Source organism: Athalia rosae, chromosome 6 (genome assembly GCF_917208135.1).
Source record: "Athalia rosae chromosome 6, iyAthRosa1.1, whole genome shotgun sequence".
NCBI classification, from domain to species: Eukaryota; Metazoa; Arthropoda; class Insecta; order Hymenoptera; family Athaliidae; genus Athalia; species Athalia rosae.
The window spans coordinates 196,962-214,722 of record NC_064031.1 but is presented as its reverse complement, the minus strand read 5'-3'; the positions used below and the strand labels follow the sequence as shown (position 1 = coordinate 214,722).

The 17,761-nt window shown below is 37.3% G+C and overlaps 4 protein-coding genes across 13 annotated transcripts; 1 reads left to right on the top strand and 3 right to left on the bottom strand.

Moving 5' to 3' along the window:
* Positions 1-1,859: 1,859 nt before the first annotated feature.
* Positions 1,860-2,829, bottom strand: LOC125501499. 3 transcript variants are annotated; one of them, XM_048657697.1, is made up of 3 exons: positions 2,519-2,829; positions 2,317-2,400; positions 1,860-2,089 (listed from the first exon to the last, which is right to left on the bottom strand). In XM_048657697.1, the coding sequence occupies exons 1-3, from the start codon at positions 2,532-2,534 to the stop codon at positions 1,875-1,877; spliced, it is 315 nt and encodes a 104-aa protein (XP_048513654.1). In that variant the 5' UTR covers positions 2,535-2,829; the 3' UTR covers positions 1,860-1,874. The 3 variants fall into 3 exon arrangements, 1 of the variants encoding a protein (XP_048513654.1); XR_007279092.1 differs by having other exon boundaries at positions 1,952-2,089; positions 2,317-2,452; positions 2,519-2,765; XR_007279091.1 differs by having other exon boundaries at positions 1,952-2,089; positions 2,317-2,452; positions 2,533-2,765.
* LOC105683169 (PAX3- and PAX7-binding protein 1) lies at positions 1,966-17,657 on the top strand. 7 transcript variants are annotated; one of them, XM_048657678.1, is made up of 19 exons: positions 1,966-2,101; positions 4,470-4,576; positions 5,538-5,793; positions 12,597-12,858; positions 13,016-13,194; positions 13,723-13,882; positions 13,965-14,064; positions 14,163-14,320; positions 14,402-14,484; positions 14,572-14,771; positions 14,853-15,042; positions 15,489-15,612; positions 15,761-15,952; positions 16,030-16,229; positions 16,319-16,469; positions 16,553-16,748; positions 16,823-17,021; positions 17,106-17,224; positions 17,310-17,657. In XM_048657678.1, the coding sequence occupies exons 2-19, from the start codon at positions 4,551-4,553 to the stop codon at positions 17,356-17,358; spliced, it is 2,844 nt and encodes a 947-aa protein (XP_048513635.1). In that variant the 5' UTR covers positions 1,966-2,101; positions 4,470-4,550; the 3' UTR covers positions 17,359-17,657. The 7 variants fall into 7 exon arrangements, with proteins under 7 accessions (XP_048513635.1, XP_048513630.1, XP_048513634.1 ...); XM_048657673.1 differs by having other exon boundaries at positions 14,396-14,484; XM_048657677.1 differs by lacking the exon at positions 1,966-2,101 and adding an exon at positions 3,131-3,505 and having other exon boundaries at positions 14,396-14,484.
* LOC105683139 (calcium and integrin-binding family member 3-like) lies at positions 8,110-9,327 on the bottom strand. The gene is made up of 4 exons (XM_012395512.3): positions 9,152-9,327; positions 8,949-9,069; positions 8,688-8,853; positions 8,110-8,430 (listed from the first exon to the last, which is right to left on the bottom strand). The coding sequence occupies exons 1-4, from the start codon at positions 9,235-9,237 to the stop codon at positions 8,213-8,215; spliced, it is 591 nt and encodes a 196-aa protein (XP_012250935.1). The 5' UTR covers positions 9,238-9,327; the 3' UTR covers positions 8,110-8,212.
* Positions 9,601-11,834, bottom strand: LOC105683171 (protein misato). 2 transcript variants are annotated; one of them, XM_048657693.1, is made up of 5 exons: positions 11,688-11,834; positions 11,493-11,600; positions 10,950-11,399; positions 10,053-10,857; positions 9,601-9,979 (listed from the first exon to the last, which is right to left on the bottom strand). In XM_048657693.1, exons 1-5 carry the CDS (start codon positions 11,763-11,765, stop codon positions 9,771-9,773), a joined length of 1,650 nt encoding a protein of 549 aa, XP_048513650.1. In that variant the 5' UTR covers positions 11,766-11,834; the 3' UTR covers positions 9,601-9,770. The 2 variants fall into 2 exon arrangements, with proteins under 2 accessions (XP_048513650.1, XP_012251024.2); XM_012395601.3 differs by having other exon boundaries at positions 11,520-11,600.
* Positions 17,658-17,761: the final 104 nt, after the last annotated feature.

Sequence of the window (17,761 nt, the reverse complement as noted above, 5' to 3'; positions counted from 1 at the left end):
ACGCATGATGGGTACGCTGACTCCTTATATTTCGATTTCTGATTCGGAAAAAACAATAGCCCGTTCATCAAACCAAAATTTCTGGCTATGTCCAGAAGGAGTAATGAAATTTAGATCGATTGGAAATGATCGGATTTTCACGCCCTTAAATTTGATAGAAATCCGAAAATTCATTTGAACCATTATTTTAGTTTGATGTTCGCTTGATTTTTTACCTATTTTTAACTTATGGACGTCTTTAATTTTCTATGTAGAGCGAGCCGAAGGGGCAACGTATATTGAGATTTCCCCGAAGTGGTTTGTAGTTAGCTCGCATCGACCATAGATATCGGTTCGCACCTGCCCGACCAGGTCAAAAAGAACGCAGAGACCTCCGAACCCCCCGAAACTAAGTTTATATATGTGCCTCGCCCTTTTTGGTCTTCGAATTGGCCGCACCCGAAGCGTCCGTAAGCCTCGCCAGCGAGAATTTTCCCGCCGAGTTTTAAGCTCCGTACACACCGGAAAGTATGCCAATTGCAACATGAGATTTGAATACGTCGTATGAGATCGAATTCCAGATTTTATTTGGCGTGAAAAAAGGATGTCATTTCATCTCACAGGGGCTTGAAAGGAGGGAGGGAAGGGTTGGGAATCAATGCAGCATGTTCTCGATAATTTCAGCGATTGCAATACCCAGAATATAGCTTCATACCCATTGCAGTGTATAGGGGTTCGAAACATCGACGGTTTCATTATACTGAAGTTTTTCGGTAGGGCCCAAAGCCAGGTAGAACGTCTCGGAAAACCGTTTTAGTTTTGGTACTCGCATTCCTTTGCCCTATATTACGGGACTATGAACGTATCTTTCAGATCCCCTCAGAATCCCCCCCCCCCCCCCCCCCCCCCCAAGTATAACATATCGTTAGCCCTGCAGATCTGTCCCTTAACATGGTTAATGAATCCTGTGAGAAGGATTTATAATTATACAGAAAATTGTAATTGAATATTTATAGCTAAATCTATGTTGTAAAGTATTGCGTTTCTATTTAGGTGCAGTATATTTAGTGTATAATTTAAATTTTAGTCAATTTACATTAATACCTAATTATTTTCATTATTATGTATGATTTTCGGTTGTGGTGTTGCAGGACCTCGGGGTGTCGTCTTCTCAGAGGTATAAATATACCACCAAACGTCATACCTGTGTCGTTATGAACTACGTGACGCATACGTTTTGTACGTGTTTCCCACATCACATGAGAGTGTGTAATAATCGACGTTGTAAGAGTTCCTGAGGTGCTGCTGGGTACGGCTGAGCGTCGTTTTTATTTTTGGGTGAGCTCAGACCATGTTAATTGTTAGCTGCTGTGGTTATGTAACGGATATTTGTATAGACCTATGTATCTATACTACACCCATATACGGTGTATATAATGTGACAAAGATGTCGGTTTGGTGAGGGGACGTGGATATGGACATAAATGCGTCTACATTATGCGAAACAAATATTTGATCCCTGCAACGAAAAATCGACGAACTTTTGCGGTCAGAATTTTATACGCATGATGGATGCGTTATATATACTTATGTTCACACCGCGTTTCTTGAATCTCTTATACTTCTATCGCATACGTATGTATAAGGTGTATGAACAGACTTCGTGCAGATGCGAAAAATTTTTTATAAACTCCTATATTTTCAGTTTTATCATGACCCGAAAGAAGATTACAACATAAACGTACCAAGGTCACGTTGCAAACACGAGGTATAAACTCAAAATGTACTATGGGTATACTTGAGGTAAAAATCTTCTGTCACATAAATTATTATATAGATTTATGTACACGGTGTCCAGTTAGGTGATAATCATTTGTCGATGATTCTGATGCGTGCTATAATTTTACAGGTAAATTGATGCCTGCAATTCCGCAAGGACTCGTTAGAATCTTCAAGCACAAATTTCGTAAAACATCCGCAGCTGACACATTATAACGAAACTCGATCAGCGACGATGTTGCGGGTGCAGCAAATTCAGCATTGAAGTCTCCGCGCGACCAGATAGCTCGCGTCACATCGAGTAGCGATCGGACGCAACCAGCAAATGAACCTTCGAAATTTGGTATGTGTGGAAATTAATTACATTATGAAACTATACTCATATTTTGTAAGTAAAAGAAATTAGGAAATTCTTCCACCCTTCGGGACATCACGCAAAATAAGATCATTATTATTTTCACTCACATCAGTTATCAATTGTTCCATAAGGTTTGCGGTGAACACAATAAATTTTTTTTTATTTATAATCAAGCAAATTTGCGATACTTTGCTACTTACTTTCGATTCGCTCGAAGATTAATGACTTCAGACAGAACAAAAATGCTCGCGTGACGTCATTTTTGTGTCGCCGCTCAGCGTTCGCTGAAAGTATGTTATAAGCACAGTCGCCTACGCTCTTTTCTTACTTTTTCTTCTATTAAAAATATTACAATATATATAATACCAGTTCAGGACCTCGCTGAAGTTTCTGATTACTTACGAATGTATACATACATATAGCTGCTGTGTTATACTGATACCAGAGTATCTTTATAATGCCAACTGATTGTGCAGAGTTGGAATAGATATACAGACAACATATTAGGTATACGCATTTTTGCATTAGGCCCGGGCGCTGCACGATGTAGTTTGGCTTTAGAAGTTATATGTATAGAATATATCATACGTGGAATATGAGTGCATGCTACATAACCGTTATACATGTAGATTTGTAGAACTTGTAGAACTTGTAACAATATGGCGTCGAAGGAGACGATCTATACAAACGATACTCTAAAAGAGTGAAAGACTTCAAGCTCGCGCGCACGCGGGGCGCGAGTATATAGTATACCGGTTATGCAGATCATGCCAGAGTGAGTCTGGCTGGACCAGAGCGAAGCCGCTCTTCGCCATCTTGGAGGAGATGGACTTTATCACCGCTTATACATATGTGCCTATAGGTGTATATACACGAACGTATACTGGTACGCCTATATATACATATACGTAAAACTTATACATATACTTTTTGCCGCCCGCGACCATGGAACATTTCAGATTATGTACCCGCCACCATTTTGGTTTTACGCAGTATGCAATTACGCGTACTTCTGTAGTTTTTTTTTCGTTGATTCTCAATTTGTTTGGTCAATTTTTTATTAATTTTCATTTCGTCTCGATTTCTATAAGTGAAATGATAATGATAGAATAATGAAAAATTTAAACTGGTGTAATTATATAGTTGGGATAAAGTTTATTTTGTTTGCGTTTGTTTTTTCTACTGCAAAAATTCAATATCATTATGTGCTAAGAAATATTTTCATATTGATACTTTGCACTGATGGCAATCTGCAATTAATAAAATTAGATGTGTTTCTTTTTTCTCCTTTAATGATTCAGTGCTTATTCATGTATAATTCATAATGATGTGAATCCCTAAAATCGGAGTTGACGGCATCGTTAAATGTTGGCGGGAGACGTCTTGTGTGTAGGTAAAACGCAAGCATGTATGTGCAGTACTCATAAATATAGTATTATATCTATCTATATGACTCCCACTTTGGTCACGCTACACGCGCCACGTGGTGAACTTGTACTCGAAGCGAATTTTTATACTTATATTTTTATATATATAATACATAAAATACACGTAGGTACGATGTATCTTAAGTTCAGCTCTTGTTCTGTTCTTGAGTCGCGTTTGCGTTAACGCAGTAAATTGTTGGCGAACGCGTTCACGAAATCACGTTTTAGGGTGAGTATTACATTGGTACTCACGTAGTATTCTTATACACATATCCATATACCTGCATACATACATTTGGAAACGAACTAAAGAAAGACAAGAAAAAAGACTTACTGACTGACTCGCGTATACACTATACACTTTTAATACATGACATATACCGACGTACATCGTATACGTATGTATACACCGATATATTGCATGTACGACCACATTACATATACGTATACTTTTACACACGATATCCTCTTACGTATGTGCACACACATGTACAAGTTATAATACCATGAGAGGCTGTGGAGAGTCGGTTGGCCGGCGGAATGTGGCTTGACCAGCCGCCCTCCTTGCTCTTGCCAACGAAGAGCGACTTGCCCAACGGCCGTTGTGCCGGTAATGGTCGGCACCATTGGGGTGCTCTCGAATGTTCCTTCACTATAACGGACGTCGAGATGGTTCCTAAACCCCTATCCCACGTTTAGTTTAACATTTAAAATTTTTCCATCTTATTCGTTTGATGCATTTGAATTCCCAGTTGCTAAATCACCCATGCAGCAGTCAGAAATTGCAAATAACGATTCTTCTCATTCCCCAAATTGCAAATATTAAAGAAATTTGCAAATCTGCGAGACAGAGAAAATTATATTCAATTAAGCCGATAGTATAGTTTCTATCGCCAAGATTAAATCTTTATTCTCCATATCTTCAGATAATAAGGAGGCTGGAACTGCAGGATGGGGACCAAGATGGCCGACGATGAGGGGACTCTCAATAATTTCATCGACAAGGGATGTTTCTGAGTTTCGGATCCTTTTGGTAATTATACAACAAAATTCTTACTCAAATTCATGAAAACAAATTCTTACATTATAGGTAATTAATACCGCGTTCAAACCGGTAAGCAGAATTGGGTGATCTCGCGAAGTTTCGAGATCTTAGGTATATTACGCGAAGCTTGAACTCAACTCCGTGTGGTATTTATTCGTACATGTGTCGTTTGTATTGTACACATACTACTCCACGCCCACGCCAATCCGTTAAACTTGGGTTCAAATTCCCGCAGCGAAATCCTTCGCTGTATTACACCGCTGCCTTTTTTCATTCTCGGACCACCACCTTTTATCTTTTATCTTCATCTTAATCTTCATTTCTATCTGGAGCCACTCTTCTTTTCTCGCTTCTCTGGTGCGCCTCTTTCGTTTCAACGACTCTTAAGATATTTATTATATTACATTATTCTCTGTACTTATAATTAAAAAAAAACAAAAAAACAGTGAAGTAATGCTAAAGCAGCCATCGTTTGGGTTTCGATGGCCAATCAATATAGGCTGTTTAAATGAAGCGTTGAATTTCTCTTGGGATTTCATGACCTGCATATCAGACCCCCTGATTGCGTCTTATTGTTACGCCACTGCGACGTACAGGATCTGAGTTGGACAGAATGGAGCCTCGACTACGCGAAAGAGATACTCGGTTCAATAATCTAGATTGCACGAATAAACTGGATTATAACGGATCAAAAAAGAAAAAATCGGCATGAACAATCAGATGCTCGTTGTCAAAACTTGGTAAATTTCATCGTATGGTCGACGACACATCTTTTTCCAGGCGAACGGTGAAAAAACATGACCCAGAATAAAGGCGTACATAGCTCCATATAAAGAGACTATCATAAAATAAATAATTAAATCTTTATAAATAATTATTCTCGATCTATAAAGCGTGCGATTCTGGTTAAACAGATAATTCTGATCACTCTATATCATGTCTCTTTCAGTAATTTAGCAGCGCGCGAGCTTCTCATCTCTTCGTTTGCGCCAACACCGTCAGAAGAAGAATGCTCGGGCAGACTGGGAACCACGAAGAGGCGGTACCAGGCGACCAAGGGAGCCCGTTGGAGCGGAAGGGGAGGAAGAAATGAAGGCGAAAGAGGAGGAGAACGACGCCGACGACGAAGACCGGGGAGTCGAGTGACCGGATGGCCTTGGATCCGAGACTTGGTTAGCTACGGAGCTCCTATAATACATGGAGTGGTATGTGTGTAGGTGTTCACGGTCCTTATAACTCCGGCAATTCTATAGCAGCTATAAGCTGTCTCTGGTCTCGCGTTTATACATTCTCAAAACTTTTCGCTAACTTCTCGATCACTTGCTCCTCCTTTTCCCGTGGGTTATCCTCTCGTATAATATAAAGGTGTAGAATCAGGAGGATTTTGCCGATTATTAAATTGCTGGATCTTAGTTATTGAATTTTCCCTTACATTTTGAACCGGATGATCACATACTTTTAGATCGCAAGATGTAGACGGTTTAGTTTTGCAATAGAAGAATCCGATTCGTATCCGTCGTTCATCAATTGGGTACCTGGAGTAGCTAATTTTATTTCTGATGAATAATATAATCTACCCTTGAGATTTTCATTGTGTATTCGACACGTTAGGTAGAGAGAGAGAATTTTTTGTAATCGTTTTCTCTAACTTATTATTCGATTTGTGGTTCAGTGAGGGTATACGAACACATATTCTGTGATTTTCAATCGATTTGGTCCGCAATTTGAATATCTCGTTACAGTTATGGATGTGTAGGTACTTGATGATTCAATTGTAGGGTCGATAAACTTGAAACGAGTCTCGTAATTGAATGGGAAGCACTAGCACTAATTTTCAGTTCAAACATTTTTCTCCAACAAAGAGAAACTATGCATAAAAATTTATTGCACGTTATGATTGAATACGGATCCGCACCCGACGCCTGTCTACGCAGTAACAATTTTTGTATTTTTCGTTATTTTTTGTTCGTTTAATTTTATTCACTCCTGCAGTCAATATACCTAATAACAAAAAAACCGTTGTGGTACTGGTGGCCCATGAAACCCCTACTACAGAATTAACTACGCTTGATTATCAGCGCTTTATTAGCAGCTAAGGATTTCCGTACCGTAACTTGAGTAGTATTGTGTATAGTAACGTGGAGTAACGTGAAATAACGTAACTTCGTATCCTCTATGTATATTCTTCTTCGCAGTTCTGTGATATGTTTAGCCACATATTCCCCAATTGAAGTGGAAATATATATCTACCATAAATTTTTTATTGAAATGAATACAATTAGTTTGCCGTATTGCATAATTTCATCAAATAGTATCAAAATTTTCTGGTGATTTTTTACAATGTGAGACCTGTCTAAGGTCGATATGGTGTGAACGTAATTTACTACTCTCAATACGTGCAGCAGAGCTTCTTTGGAAGTCATTATAGGTTTTTTTTCGTCTGATTCTCAGACTATTTTTCGGTAATACAAACAGACCTGCAGTCGTTGAGTGAAATAGCCACGAGTTACAAGTGAATTTGAAAAATATTGTTGTGGGGTATGATGTTATGAGTTCTTTTAATATATCTGTTGAAAAGTACAACGTAGTTAGACGGTTTTAGAAATTTCATATTTTAATTTGAGTTTCGAGACGACTCGCAGAGATGAGTTTGTCACGGAGACTAACAATAAGGGGTATAATGGCACCGCGTGCATGTGAATCATGAATATAACTATATGCATACTCGTAATATGCATACCAAGCTATTCGAAATTCTAAGCACGAGCGACTGCGTCGTCGTTTTTCCTACTTCAAGTTGTTGGAGAAGGCTATCGGTTCTCTCTACCGCACTCACAGATTTAGTTAAACTGAAATAATGAAGTACTCCTACTTCACGTGTAATATACACCTGAAAAATATTCCGGCTATCCTAACACTGTAATTCAATGAATATATAATTATTCGTCTTCTTGTGCAGCGGCTTGATGTCGATCCAACGGCTGCTATAGTGCCGCCAAAGAGAACATCGTCAGATGTAGAGTGATTTTTTCAGTGTTTTCTTTCAATGTTCTCTGTATAATGAAAAAGTTTTCATACACATTTGACTTTTTTATTTGTGCACTTTCTATGAAAATGCGACGAATCCTCAAATTAGAACATGTCCTCGGTATGAAATACGCGTAGGCATAATTCGATCATTTTAATCTAACGACGAGTTTGCAGGGCCTGCTGAAAGTTCAGGAAACCAGTTTACGCCTTCTTCGGGTCAAGGAGCCGTTAGATCCAACTTTATTCCCATGCGTCATTTGCTCATGCAGTGTGCAGAACTCGCGATTATACATTTTTACGTGACGTGGTTTACATGTATATGTATGTATTTATTGATATAATCTGTATTCTAGTTGAATTTCGCACATCGTATAGTAACTGAATTTTACCCTGAATCCGAAAAATTCAAAATCGATATTCTCATTTCCGCGAATTATATTTAATTCCTAAGATTCCACTCTGAATGATTATTAGATGTAGTCATTATTCAAGATTATGTTCCTTAAAATTTCTACCGCAAACTTCGAATAATTTATTCTATATGCAGAGATAAAAAACACCGCAGTTTGAAGAATGATAATTTATATAACAAAATTATATACGAATGTGAAAGGTCGCTAAGAAGTCAGGAGCTCTTGTGATAACGTGTTCAAATTCTAAATATGACAAAGCACCGTCACCGTCGATGTCACTTTCTTCCAAAACCTTTCGACAAACCGTGGCTACTTCCTCGGCGCTTAGTCCTCCTCTAGCTAATTGTCGGCAGGTACGTTCCAAGTCTCCAAGTCCCAACATTCCGTCTTCGTCGAAATCTGTATAGGAATATAAGTTTGAAAGCATGCAGCCTTATTCGGGTTTCTTCAACATGTTTCCTCAGAATGGCGGTCTAGGAAAAATTATTTCTGTATTACAACGAGGATGAACGATCCGAGATCATTTTTTCCTTCCCTTTCCTTCATTTCTGCAGGCATAAAGTTTCGGGCATATACTAGCTGAGAAATTTTTTCTGACTCTTAACTACGCGTTATCCAAATACCTTGACTTGTGTACTTTTTTTGAAAATTTTTACCGTAAATTTTGAAGGCGTAAAATACTTTTAGATCCCGCGATGCGTGTTCGGAAAATACGGACATCATTTCCAAAAATTCTTCGAAACAAATACCTTCTTCTGCGCTGTATCCGGGATCTCGGCATTTTGTAAATACTTCGGATATACGCTCCATGAATGGGTTTTCCTGATAAATTCACATAGAGAAAATTAATGACGTCTGAATATTTATGAGTCCAAGCAAACCAAATTGGAATAATTAAATAGAATTATTTAGTCCACCTTTAGCTCGGGCAGACGTGCTACGTACGATAACGGCAAACGTAAATTGGCTGCATCTTGAGGGGACATTACACGGGGTACGGTTCCTGGGTCACCCATATCTCGGAAGCGTTTGTGAATTCTTCATGTAATCAATAACTGTTTGAGCAACTTATAGTGTGATCTATCGAAAATCAGTAAACTGTGTTCGATAATTCTCAAACCTCAGTATTTCTTTGCGTGTGAAGAACGTACAGTCTTGATAATCTTCGAGTTGTTCTTCGGTAAAAGTCGCCACTTTATTTCCCATGATAATATTGAATCAGAGTGTTTTCAATTCTTTAGATTTTCCTTTGAAAGCCTATATAAACGATTCTTTAATTTCAAGTTATACAAAAATCAGCACTGCATACGCGGACTATACGAATGCCAAATACTTTCTGATTGTAATTGGGAAGGCGAGCCAACGGCGCTCCCATTTTGAGGGGATGTTTTACCTTCTCCCTTAAACTAGAGATAACATCGATATGTAACCAACCACACCCGTTTATTGGTCTCTCCTCTTTTATTTGCTACGCGGCACGCGATCTTTGCTAAACACATTATTTACCGCAGTGTCCAATGAGCCAACTTGTTACCTATCACATCATATAACACAAAAGACAAATTTTTCAGAACTTTCATTTTTATTTGTATCAAAAAAAATACCAATAACTGAACATCATAGAAATTTTACAAATATCGGTTGTATGATTAATATCACATAACTAATATTAGCACTGATCAATAACTTAACAACTCTCTGAAAATTCGAATGAATAAATTTCAGCTATGTTTAATTAACTATTCATAATGATCTTCGTAAGCTTCTTTGTAAGTGAGCAGTTGATTCAAACATTCTGTAAATTCATCCTGCTCTAAGCCAGAATCTTTGAAAGCTTTTAGTTTATTGATATTTTTTATTCGACTCGCTTGAGAGTGAAGAGAATCAAACATCTGCGAAAGTCCAGCTCCACTGTGGAGACCAGCCATCACAGAAACGGTTTTGATTTCTGCAACCAAGAGAAGATCTGAATATTAAACCCATACAAGTTGAAAATATTCCTACGCTTTGCATAGACTTGCCTTCATTAACTGGCCATGGTGAGATATCTCCATTTTGACAAACGTTGTTGTTAAAAATATTTGGATACGGTTCCCTGATCGTCAATGGTGTTCTAACGTCAGTTAGATATGTAGCGGTAGCATGACAAGAGCATGCAAGGTAAAGACTCATCATTTCATGGATACTAGAACAGCGGTAAGCTGCTTTTTTTTGCTGTTCTTTTGCATTGTGTGGTTGCTGTTTGAGTCTTTCTTCTTTTATACCCCTGAGTACTAGGCTTTGCATACTTTTATCCATCGATATTTCGCAGTTCGGTGTTAAACTGGTCCAGAGGGTCCCCTGCTGTTCATCCAAAATGTCTATCAGATCTCTATCAACAGACATGGGGAATGGAAGGCTCAAGCTTGTAGCAGTGGCTTTTCTACCAAGTTTGTTTAGATCTGCGCATAAATCTGACATTGCGGAATTCGGGTATTTTTTTTGTCGATATCGTAAAGTAATGGTGTCCAATGCAGTTGCAAGTAGCGAGCTGCTGTGGAAATCTAAGTCTGACTTATAAGTTAGATTTGTAAACTGACGATGAGTTCCTTTTTGAGGCCAACCAGTTTGACTGGTACAAAGTGGGCTGAATAACGACGAGTGCTCTCCAATGCTCTGGTAGCATAAAGCAATATTTAAAACTTTAACTAAATCATTTATTGATCTTTCTGAACTTCTTCCATCAATAACTGGAAATGCAATCGTGCTTTTGCCAAATTCGTCTTGTAAATATTCTATGCAGGCAGAGCCAAGGCCAGAGAATCCATTGGTAGAATCAAAAATTATCTGTCAAAATGAAATATTGAGATTACTTGAAAGACAATATGTTTTTCTATTGGTATTACAATGCCAGGTTATTATATATAAGTTATGTTTACTTGAAAGCCTTGCATAAGGTCACTTTCTTCGGCATAGGCTCTAATTTTATTTGTAAAATCGTCTTGAAATTGATCTGATTGCCACAGATTATGCCCATACTGATACACATTAAAAGGTTGGTCAACAGATTCATGCTGGTATTCTTGTATGATATTTACAGTCCTTGGGTGAAATCTTGGAACCAAATAATCAGCCCAAACTGTAACATCACTTTCAAAATTGAAGTCTTTGGGCTCAGTATTTGCGAACGTTTGCTCCAAGCTTTGTATAAATGGAACTTTTGGTATTGTTGGTTCAGTTGTAACTTCATAATTATCAGGATCCCACAATTCAACAGGTGGGATCAAAGAATCTTCTGCAGAGTCATACAAATCACCACGCTCATTAAGGTGCCCTGTGCTACCTTTAAGATCAATTAGCAGAAGCCGTGGTGTAAATGTCGTCTGTTTCTGTAGAAAAACTACCAGATTGTAATTATTGAATCAATGGTAGTGCAGTCAAACAGGGAAAGATTGAGTTTCATTCGGATTATTCTAGCTTACTAAATTATGTATATTAAACGTTTCAACCTTTGAATTTTCTCCTTCCCTGTACAGTACATCGTGATTGATTTCAGAAGATTGATCCGAATCGTAAGAAAAAGATGATTCCTGAAATGAGATGTAATATTGTTACAGAAGTCTTGAATGAAACATGATTGGTTGCAATTAATTTTCTGATACTGCATTAGGTTTGACCTGTATATTCCACCAATGCGTGCCAACAAAATTAGAGTAGTGTCCCAATTGAATTGTCAATATTTCTCGTGTTGTCATCTTTGATATGTGTGGCACGTACTAATTTTATGAAGTTTGAAATGATTGTATATTTTTGATAGGGATCAAGGAAAGTTACAAAGTTTTCATCGACATCAGGGTTATGTTTAGAGGTTGGAACTACGAGTTGGAACACTGAAATACATATACTGGATTGAAAAAGAGGTGGATACTCCAAGCTGACTGAAAATTATAAGGTAGCCGTTTATGTCTGCTGTAAGCAGTACGTTTTTTGAATGATTGAAACGTCACAGAATATTATTGTGCAAAGTACCACATTCTGGAATAAATGTTCGGAACGTTACTGTCTTGTGACCGTTGTGACGAATATCAAATGCATTCACATATTCATGTTTGAAACACGCGGTACATCAAATTTAGCGCGTGCGTTCAATTACCGAATTCGGTGGTTCTGTGGTCTGTCGTTCGATTCTCTGTGGTATGAAAGATGGTTAGCCTTTATGGGACGTAAGTTCGCGACAAGATGGAAAAAGCCATAGGTTCTATGAAGTCGTTATTTGCTTGTTGAAAAAACACTTTTCTATGTTATTAATGAAGGAAAAATACGTACACCGGTATAAAACATGACATTAATGCTAGCTTAGTGTGGTGGTAATTTTTTTGTAAAAATAGATTCTTTTATAGCTGTGTCGCGGTTTGGTTGAAATTTGTTGTCACGTCGTGGGACTTATAATTCAGATTCCATTGATTTCTACGGAGGGTTTAATAGCGTCTAACCGGAGAAATATACATTTGTGAATTACGGTGTTATGTGCATCTTCCTTTTTAATCTTAATCCGATATTATTACGTAATTTTATTGTGTTCCAAGAAATTGTTTTTGAGGCCTTTTTGTGCCCACAACGAACATCGTGGATCTCGACCTGTCGACCGATTTAATTGGGAAGGAATAAAAATGTCACTATTTAATAAACCGAAAAGAAATATTCGCCGACGACCCTTTAACGAGGAGGATGAGGATAACGAAAATAGGATGGATTCTAATGATGATTCGATATCCTCAAAATCTAAACCTAAGAAGAAGGATAAGCCTAAACAAACGCTCCTTAGCTTTGGAGAGGAGCTCGATGAAGGTACGTACCAGCAGAACTTCTAATTTCTACAGTGCCCAGATTTCGATCCAGAATTTCATCATAAAATTAGCATTAGGATACCTAGTAAAAAAAATGTAGTGGTATATGATAATCATTATTGTGTATGTTTTCTACAAATGTTGATTGAAACTTCTAGCTGATGAGGGAGAAGTATTTAAAGTGAAGAAATCATCAAGAAGCAAAAAACTGATGAAACAGCTTGACCACGAGCGGAAAAAAAAGAAAGGTGAAGAGAAAATGCAAGTGGACTCAGAGCAAGCGAACATGTCCGTTAAGCAGGAAAAAGATTTAGAAATAAAGACAGACGATCTAGTAGTAAGCTATCTCTATGATGTTTTATTATTATTAGTATCGCTGCGACTTATTCATCTTTGTATTATTAATCTCTCAGTTGATATGTATATGTATGTAGGGGCTGAGATCTTAATTTCAATAAGATATCTGCACATGAAAAATATTCTTATAATTATTAATATACATTTCAGTGTTTCGTACGTAGCTTTATGATCTTGGCTCGTGCAATAGACATACTTTGTAGTCATTATTTGTCTTCAACAGTATCACAAACTACACTATAACAGAGAGCACTCTTAATCAAATTTTTGTATCGCTACCAATTTTTAATGTTTTGCGATTATGCAAACTTAATAGATTTGATAAAATTTTGCTGAATTAGGCAGCAGAATCATTTTCTCTATGGTACAAATCCTTTCGGGTACCAATATCTGTATAAACATCTATATAATCATGTGTTGAGATGTAAAGTTAGACTATTTATGCATGCATACATCTTCAGTAAAAATGATTCAGTCCTAACTTTAACTTGATCATATTTTTTGATAGGTCAAAATCAAAAATACAAATCCACTGATATTGAACGGAAGAGCTGCACTCGTTGCTGGAAAGGATGACTATACCTCCGAAGAAGAGGAAGATGACGCGAATAACCACAAATTCCGAAAAAATACTGACCGAGCTGATACCATGAAAATACTCCTAGAAAGTAGGAATTCATTGGAAATCAATTATTAGAATGCTGCAGAAGTTTTTCTTATCACAGCGTTAATAATCGATATTTATTGTAGGTGGTTGTATCCCTGATGCTGCGATGATTCATGCTGCACGAAAGCGTCGACAAAAAGCAAGAGAATTGGGCAGTGACTTTATACCTATTGAAGAGCAGAGGTTTGTTAGTTGGATGTTTGCTTGAGTTCAGAGAAGTGTCATTATTAAGTCTTTACTTGTTGAAAGATAACGTAAACAAGATATATTCTTGATTTTAGGGATGAGAAAGGAAAGTCCAGACTTGTAAGAGAAGAAGATCATGATAGAAGCGACGATGATGATTCCCAAGATCGAATTGATATGACAGTCAATACAGATGCACGTGATAAAGAAAAAAGAAGAGAAGCTTTTCTGGCTTCTCAACTTCGAGATAAATGTTGGTTTTGTTATCAATTCATGTTTCTGGTATCAATGTAATCGTAATTGACCTGGTTTTACTAAATTTTGTAAGGTGTAGTTTCAGATAATGAAAGCGAACATGGTAATGAAGAAGAAGAATGGGAGGCACAACAAATCAGAAAAGGTGTTACAGGTGCTCAGGTAGTGGTCACACGGGTTCAAAATATTACCTCAATTTGATCAAACTTATAAGAAATTGATACTTATCTCAATTTTAAAATCATCCAGATCGCTGCGGCACAACAAGACTCGATGCTTCAACAGCAATACTCCATGGGAATTAACGTTGGACAGATTGTTACCCCAGGATTACCTCTTGAGATGGTAATGATGCCAGCTCCGCCACCTCCACCTTCTCTGCATCCACCTGATCCCACAAAAATGGTACCCGTTACTCCTCAAGAAGTTGCCAATAAGATGCGTGGCAGGTAATAAATGATGAGATGATATTTGTTGATGATTGAGTTTTGGAGGAAGTAAAGCCTAATTTTTTGTTATGTGAATTATAGATTAGAAAGTCTACGAGAGGTCTGTAGACGTCATCTTTCAGAACGCGACCGAGTAATAGAGGAATTGGACCAAACTCATAAGGAACTGGAGGAAGGTGAAGAGAGAGCTCCACAACTTGCACAACGCTTCAGATATTACCAAGAGTTGCGTGGGTATGTCACTGACTTGGTAGAGTGTCTTGATGAGAAGGTGGGTTCATACGCTGTCACGCTTTTTTTTCGAGCAATGGGGGTTTACGTGCAGTGTCTGGTTAGGCAGATGTCTCTCAAAAATTAATTTTATCATTTATTGAATCTATGCATTTATTGTAAAGACAAAAAAAGAATTACCTAATACGATAATCAACTATAATTTTTAAAAATGGATAAAGAAAAAATTGTCAGGCTGTTCCAAATAACGCATTATAACAATTATGATGGTAATTTGAGTGTTGAATATAACTAGTGCATACTAGTACCTGCCGATCTACATTGCCAGGGGTCTGGATCTTCTCTGTAGTCACAATCAGACATAACATACTGTTACTCGTTCAATTGTGGAAATATGATTATTGCAAAGTGTAAAACCTAGATGTAAGCATTGGTGAGTATGTAAAGTGTTTTTGCTTAAAACCTAATACAAAATTTCTTCGCTAGCTGCCTCTGATTATTGGATTGGAATCCCGTTGGTTGGATTTATACGGTGATCGTGCTGCAGAGCTGATGGAGAGGCGAAGACAAGACACTCGTGACCAAGCGGAGGAAATCACTTCAGCTGCCAGTCAGTTATTTCTTATTGTTGATTTTTGGGCTCAATTCTCTTCATTTCGTCATTCAGTCAAATCGCTGCAAAGACTTCTTATGCAAGTTTTTTAGGCTACAATTAATTTGTTAAAATTAAGACATTGCCTTCTTTGATTTTTTACTAGGGAGTCAAGGAGTGGTCAGAAGAGGTTTGGAAGATGAAACAAGAATTCGTAGAGCTACTGAAAGGGAGGGCAGAAGAGCTCGCCGAAGAAGAGCTAGAGAATTAGCGTCGACTTTGCCTAAACATATTGATGGCATGTCGAGTGATGATGAAGTTACAGAGCAGCAGAATCTTGCATTCAAACAGGAAAAAGGTTTCGGTGATTCATTTATACTGACCTAATTTATATTTACAGCTATCTTACGTTTCATTTCCTGTACCTTCTTTTAGACGAAATTGACAATGAGTGCGAAGACGTATTTTCTGATGTAGTAGATGAATTTTGTACAGTTCGTGGTATTCTGTCCAAATTAGAACAGTGGAGAGATACTGATATTGTTGCCTATACCGAAGCTTATGTCCCTTTATGTATACCCAAAATCATATGCCCCATTATTAAACTGAAGCTTGTAACCTGGAATCCCATTATGGTGAGTATAACTTATGTCGTGACAGGTGATAACAAAACTGTAACTATGATCTCTGTTTTCACGGATTAAATTTCCTTTGTCTATTTTAGGAAAGCGTTGATATAGAAAGAACAAAGTGGTATAATTCGTTATTGCTTTATGCATTGAACAGCAGAGAAACTGAAGAGACTCTTAAAATTGATCCCGACGTCAGGCTGGTTCCTTTTGCGATAGAAAAAATTGTTCTACCAAAACTGACATGTAAAATAGAATAATTTTAGTCTGTCAACATTTGGGATGAACATTTTTGAAGTAACTTAATTATATTTCTTATCTTTTTACAGTGATTGTTGAAAAAATATGGGACCCAATGTCAACCTCTCAAACGTTAAGATTGGTCGGTACAGTTAGCCGTTTAATCAGAGACTATCCAAACCTTACTGATCAAAGCAAACCATTGCTAGTGTTATTCACAGCGATTTTAGATAAAATGAAACTAGCTGTAGAAAACGACGTATTTATACCGATATTTCCGAAGCAGTAAGTTATTTTCTCCTATTATTCTATTAAATTTATCTATTCAGAACGAATAATTTTCTTACCAATATTCACAGACTCTTAGACACAAAACATCAATTCTTTCAACGACAATTCTCAATGGCTGTAAAACTTATTCGAAATTTGCTTAGCTGGCAAGGGCTTATTGGAGATACGCCACTTAAAAACCTAGCACTCGGTTCATTACTGAATCGTTACCTTTTGGCAGGCTTAAGAGTATCATCCCCAGTAGATGCTCTAACCAAAGCTAACATGGTAAGATTTCGGCCATTGTTGATACATAGCGGAATAGATTGAAGTGAAAAACGGCCTATACTGAGAGTGCAACTCTTCTTACAGATCATGAGTACTCTTCCTAGGGCTTGGCTCCAAGGAGAAACGATTGATCATCTGAAAATGTTTGCAGTCCTAATTTATCAACTCAGCGAGCAATTAGATCAGGCAAATCCAAGTCATAAGTGAGTGAACTTGGTTTTTTAAAGCAGGTTCAAGGTAATTATCCAATGTATGAATCTATTCATATATTATCTCGATTTTTTACAGCGAGGCCTGGGATTATTCCAAGTCGATGCTGAAAATTATTAAACCTTAAAAGTGGAAATATTTTAATCTTCAAAACAACATATTTGAATGCTTTTTCTTAGTTAGATTGACAATTTTAAATGTAATTTTGTACGACAAGATCCAATCTGGTACAATTGTGTACAATATCAAATTATCATGGTTCAATATCTTGGCTATCAATACAAAATGAAAAAGACATACCTTAGTTTTATGTTGGTTAAATAAACCAATTATATGGAATTATAATAGTCGGACGATAAACAATGCCGAAGTAAAATCGATCGATCCATATTTCTTGTAAGTAATAAAATAATTCCTCACATGGAACTCAACCATGAATTGACTGACCCACTGCTAGTCTAGGGTTAAGAGAGATGATAGAGAGAAAGCTAGAGAGAGAGAGAGAGAGAGAAAGCATCTATTTATAGAAC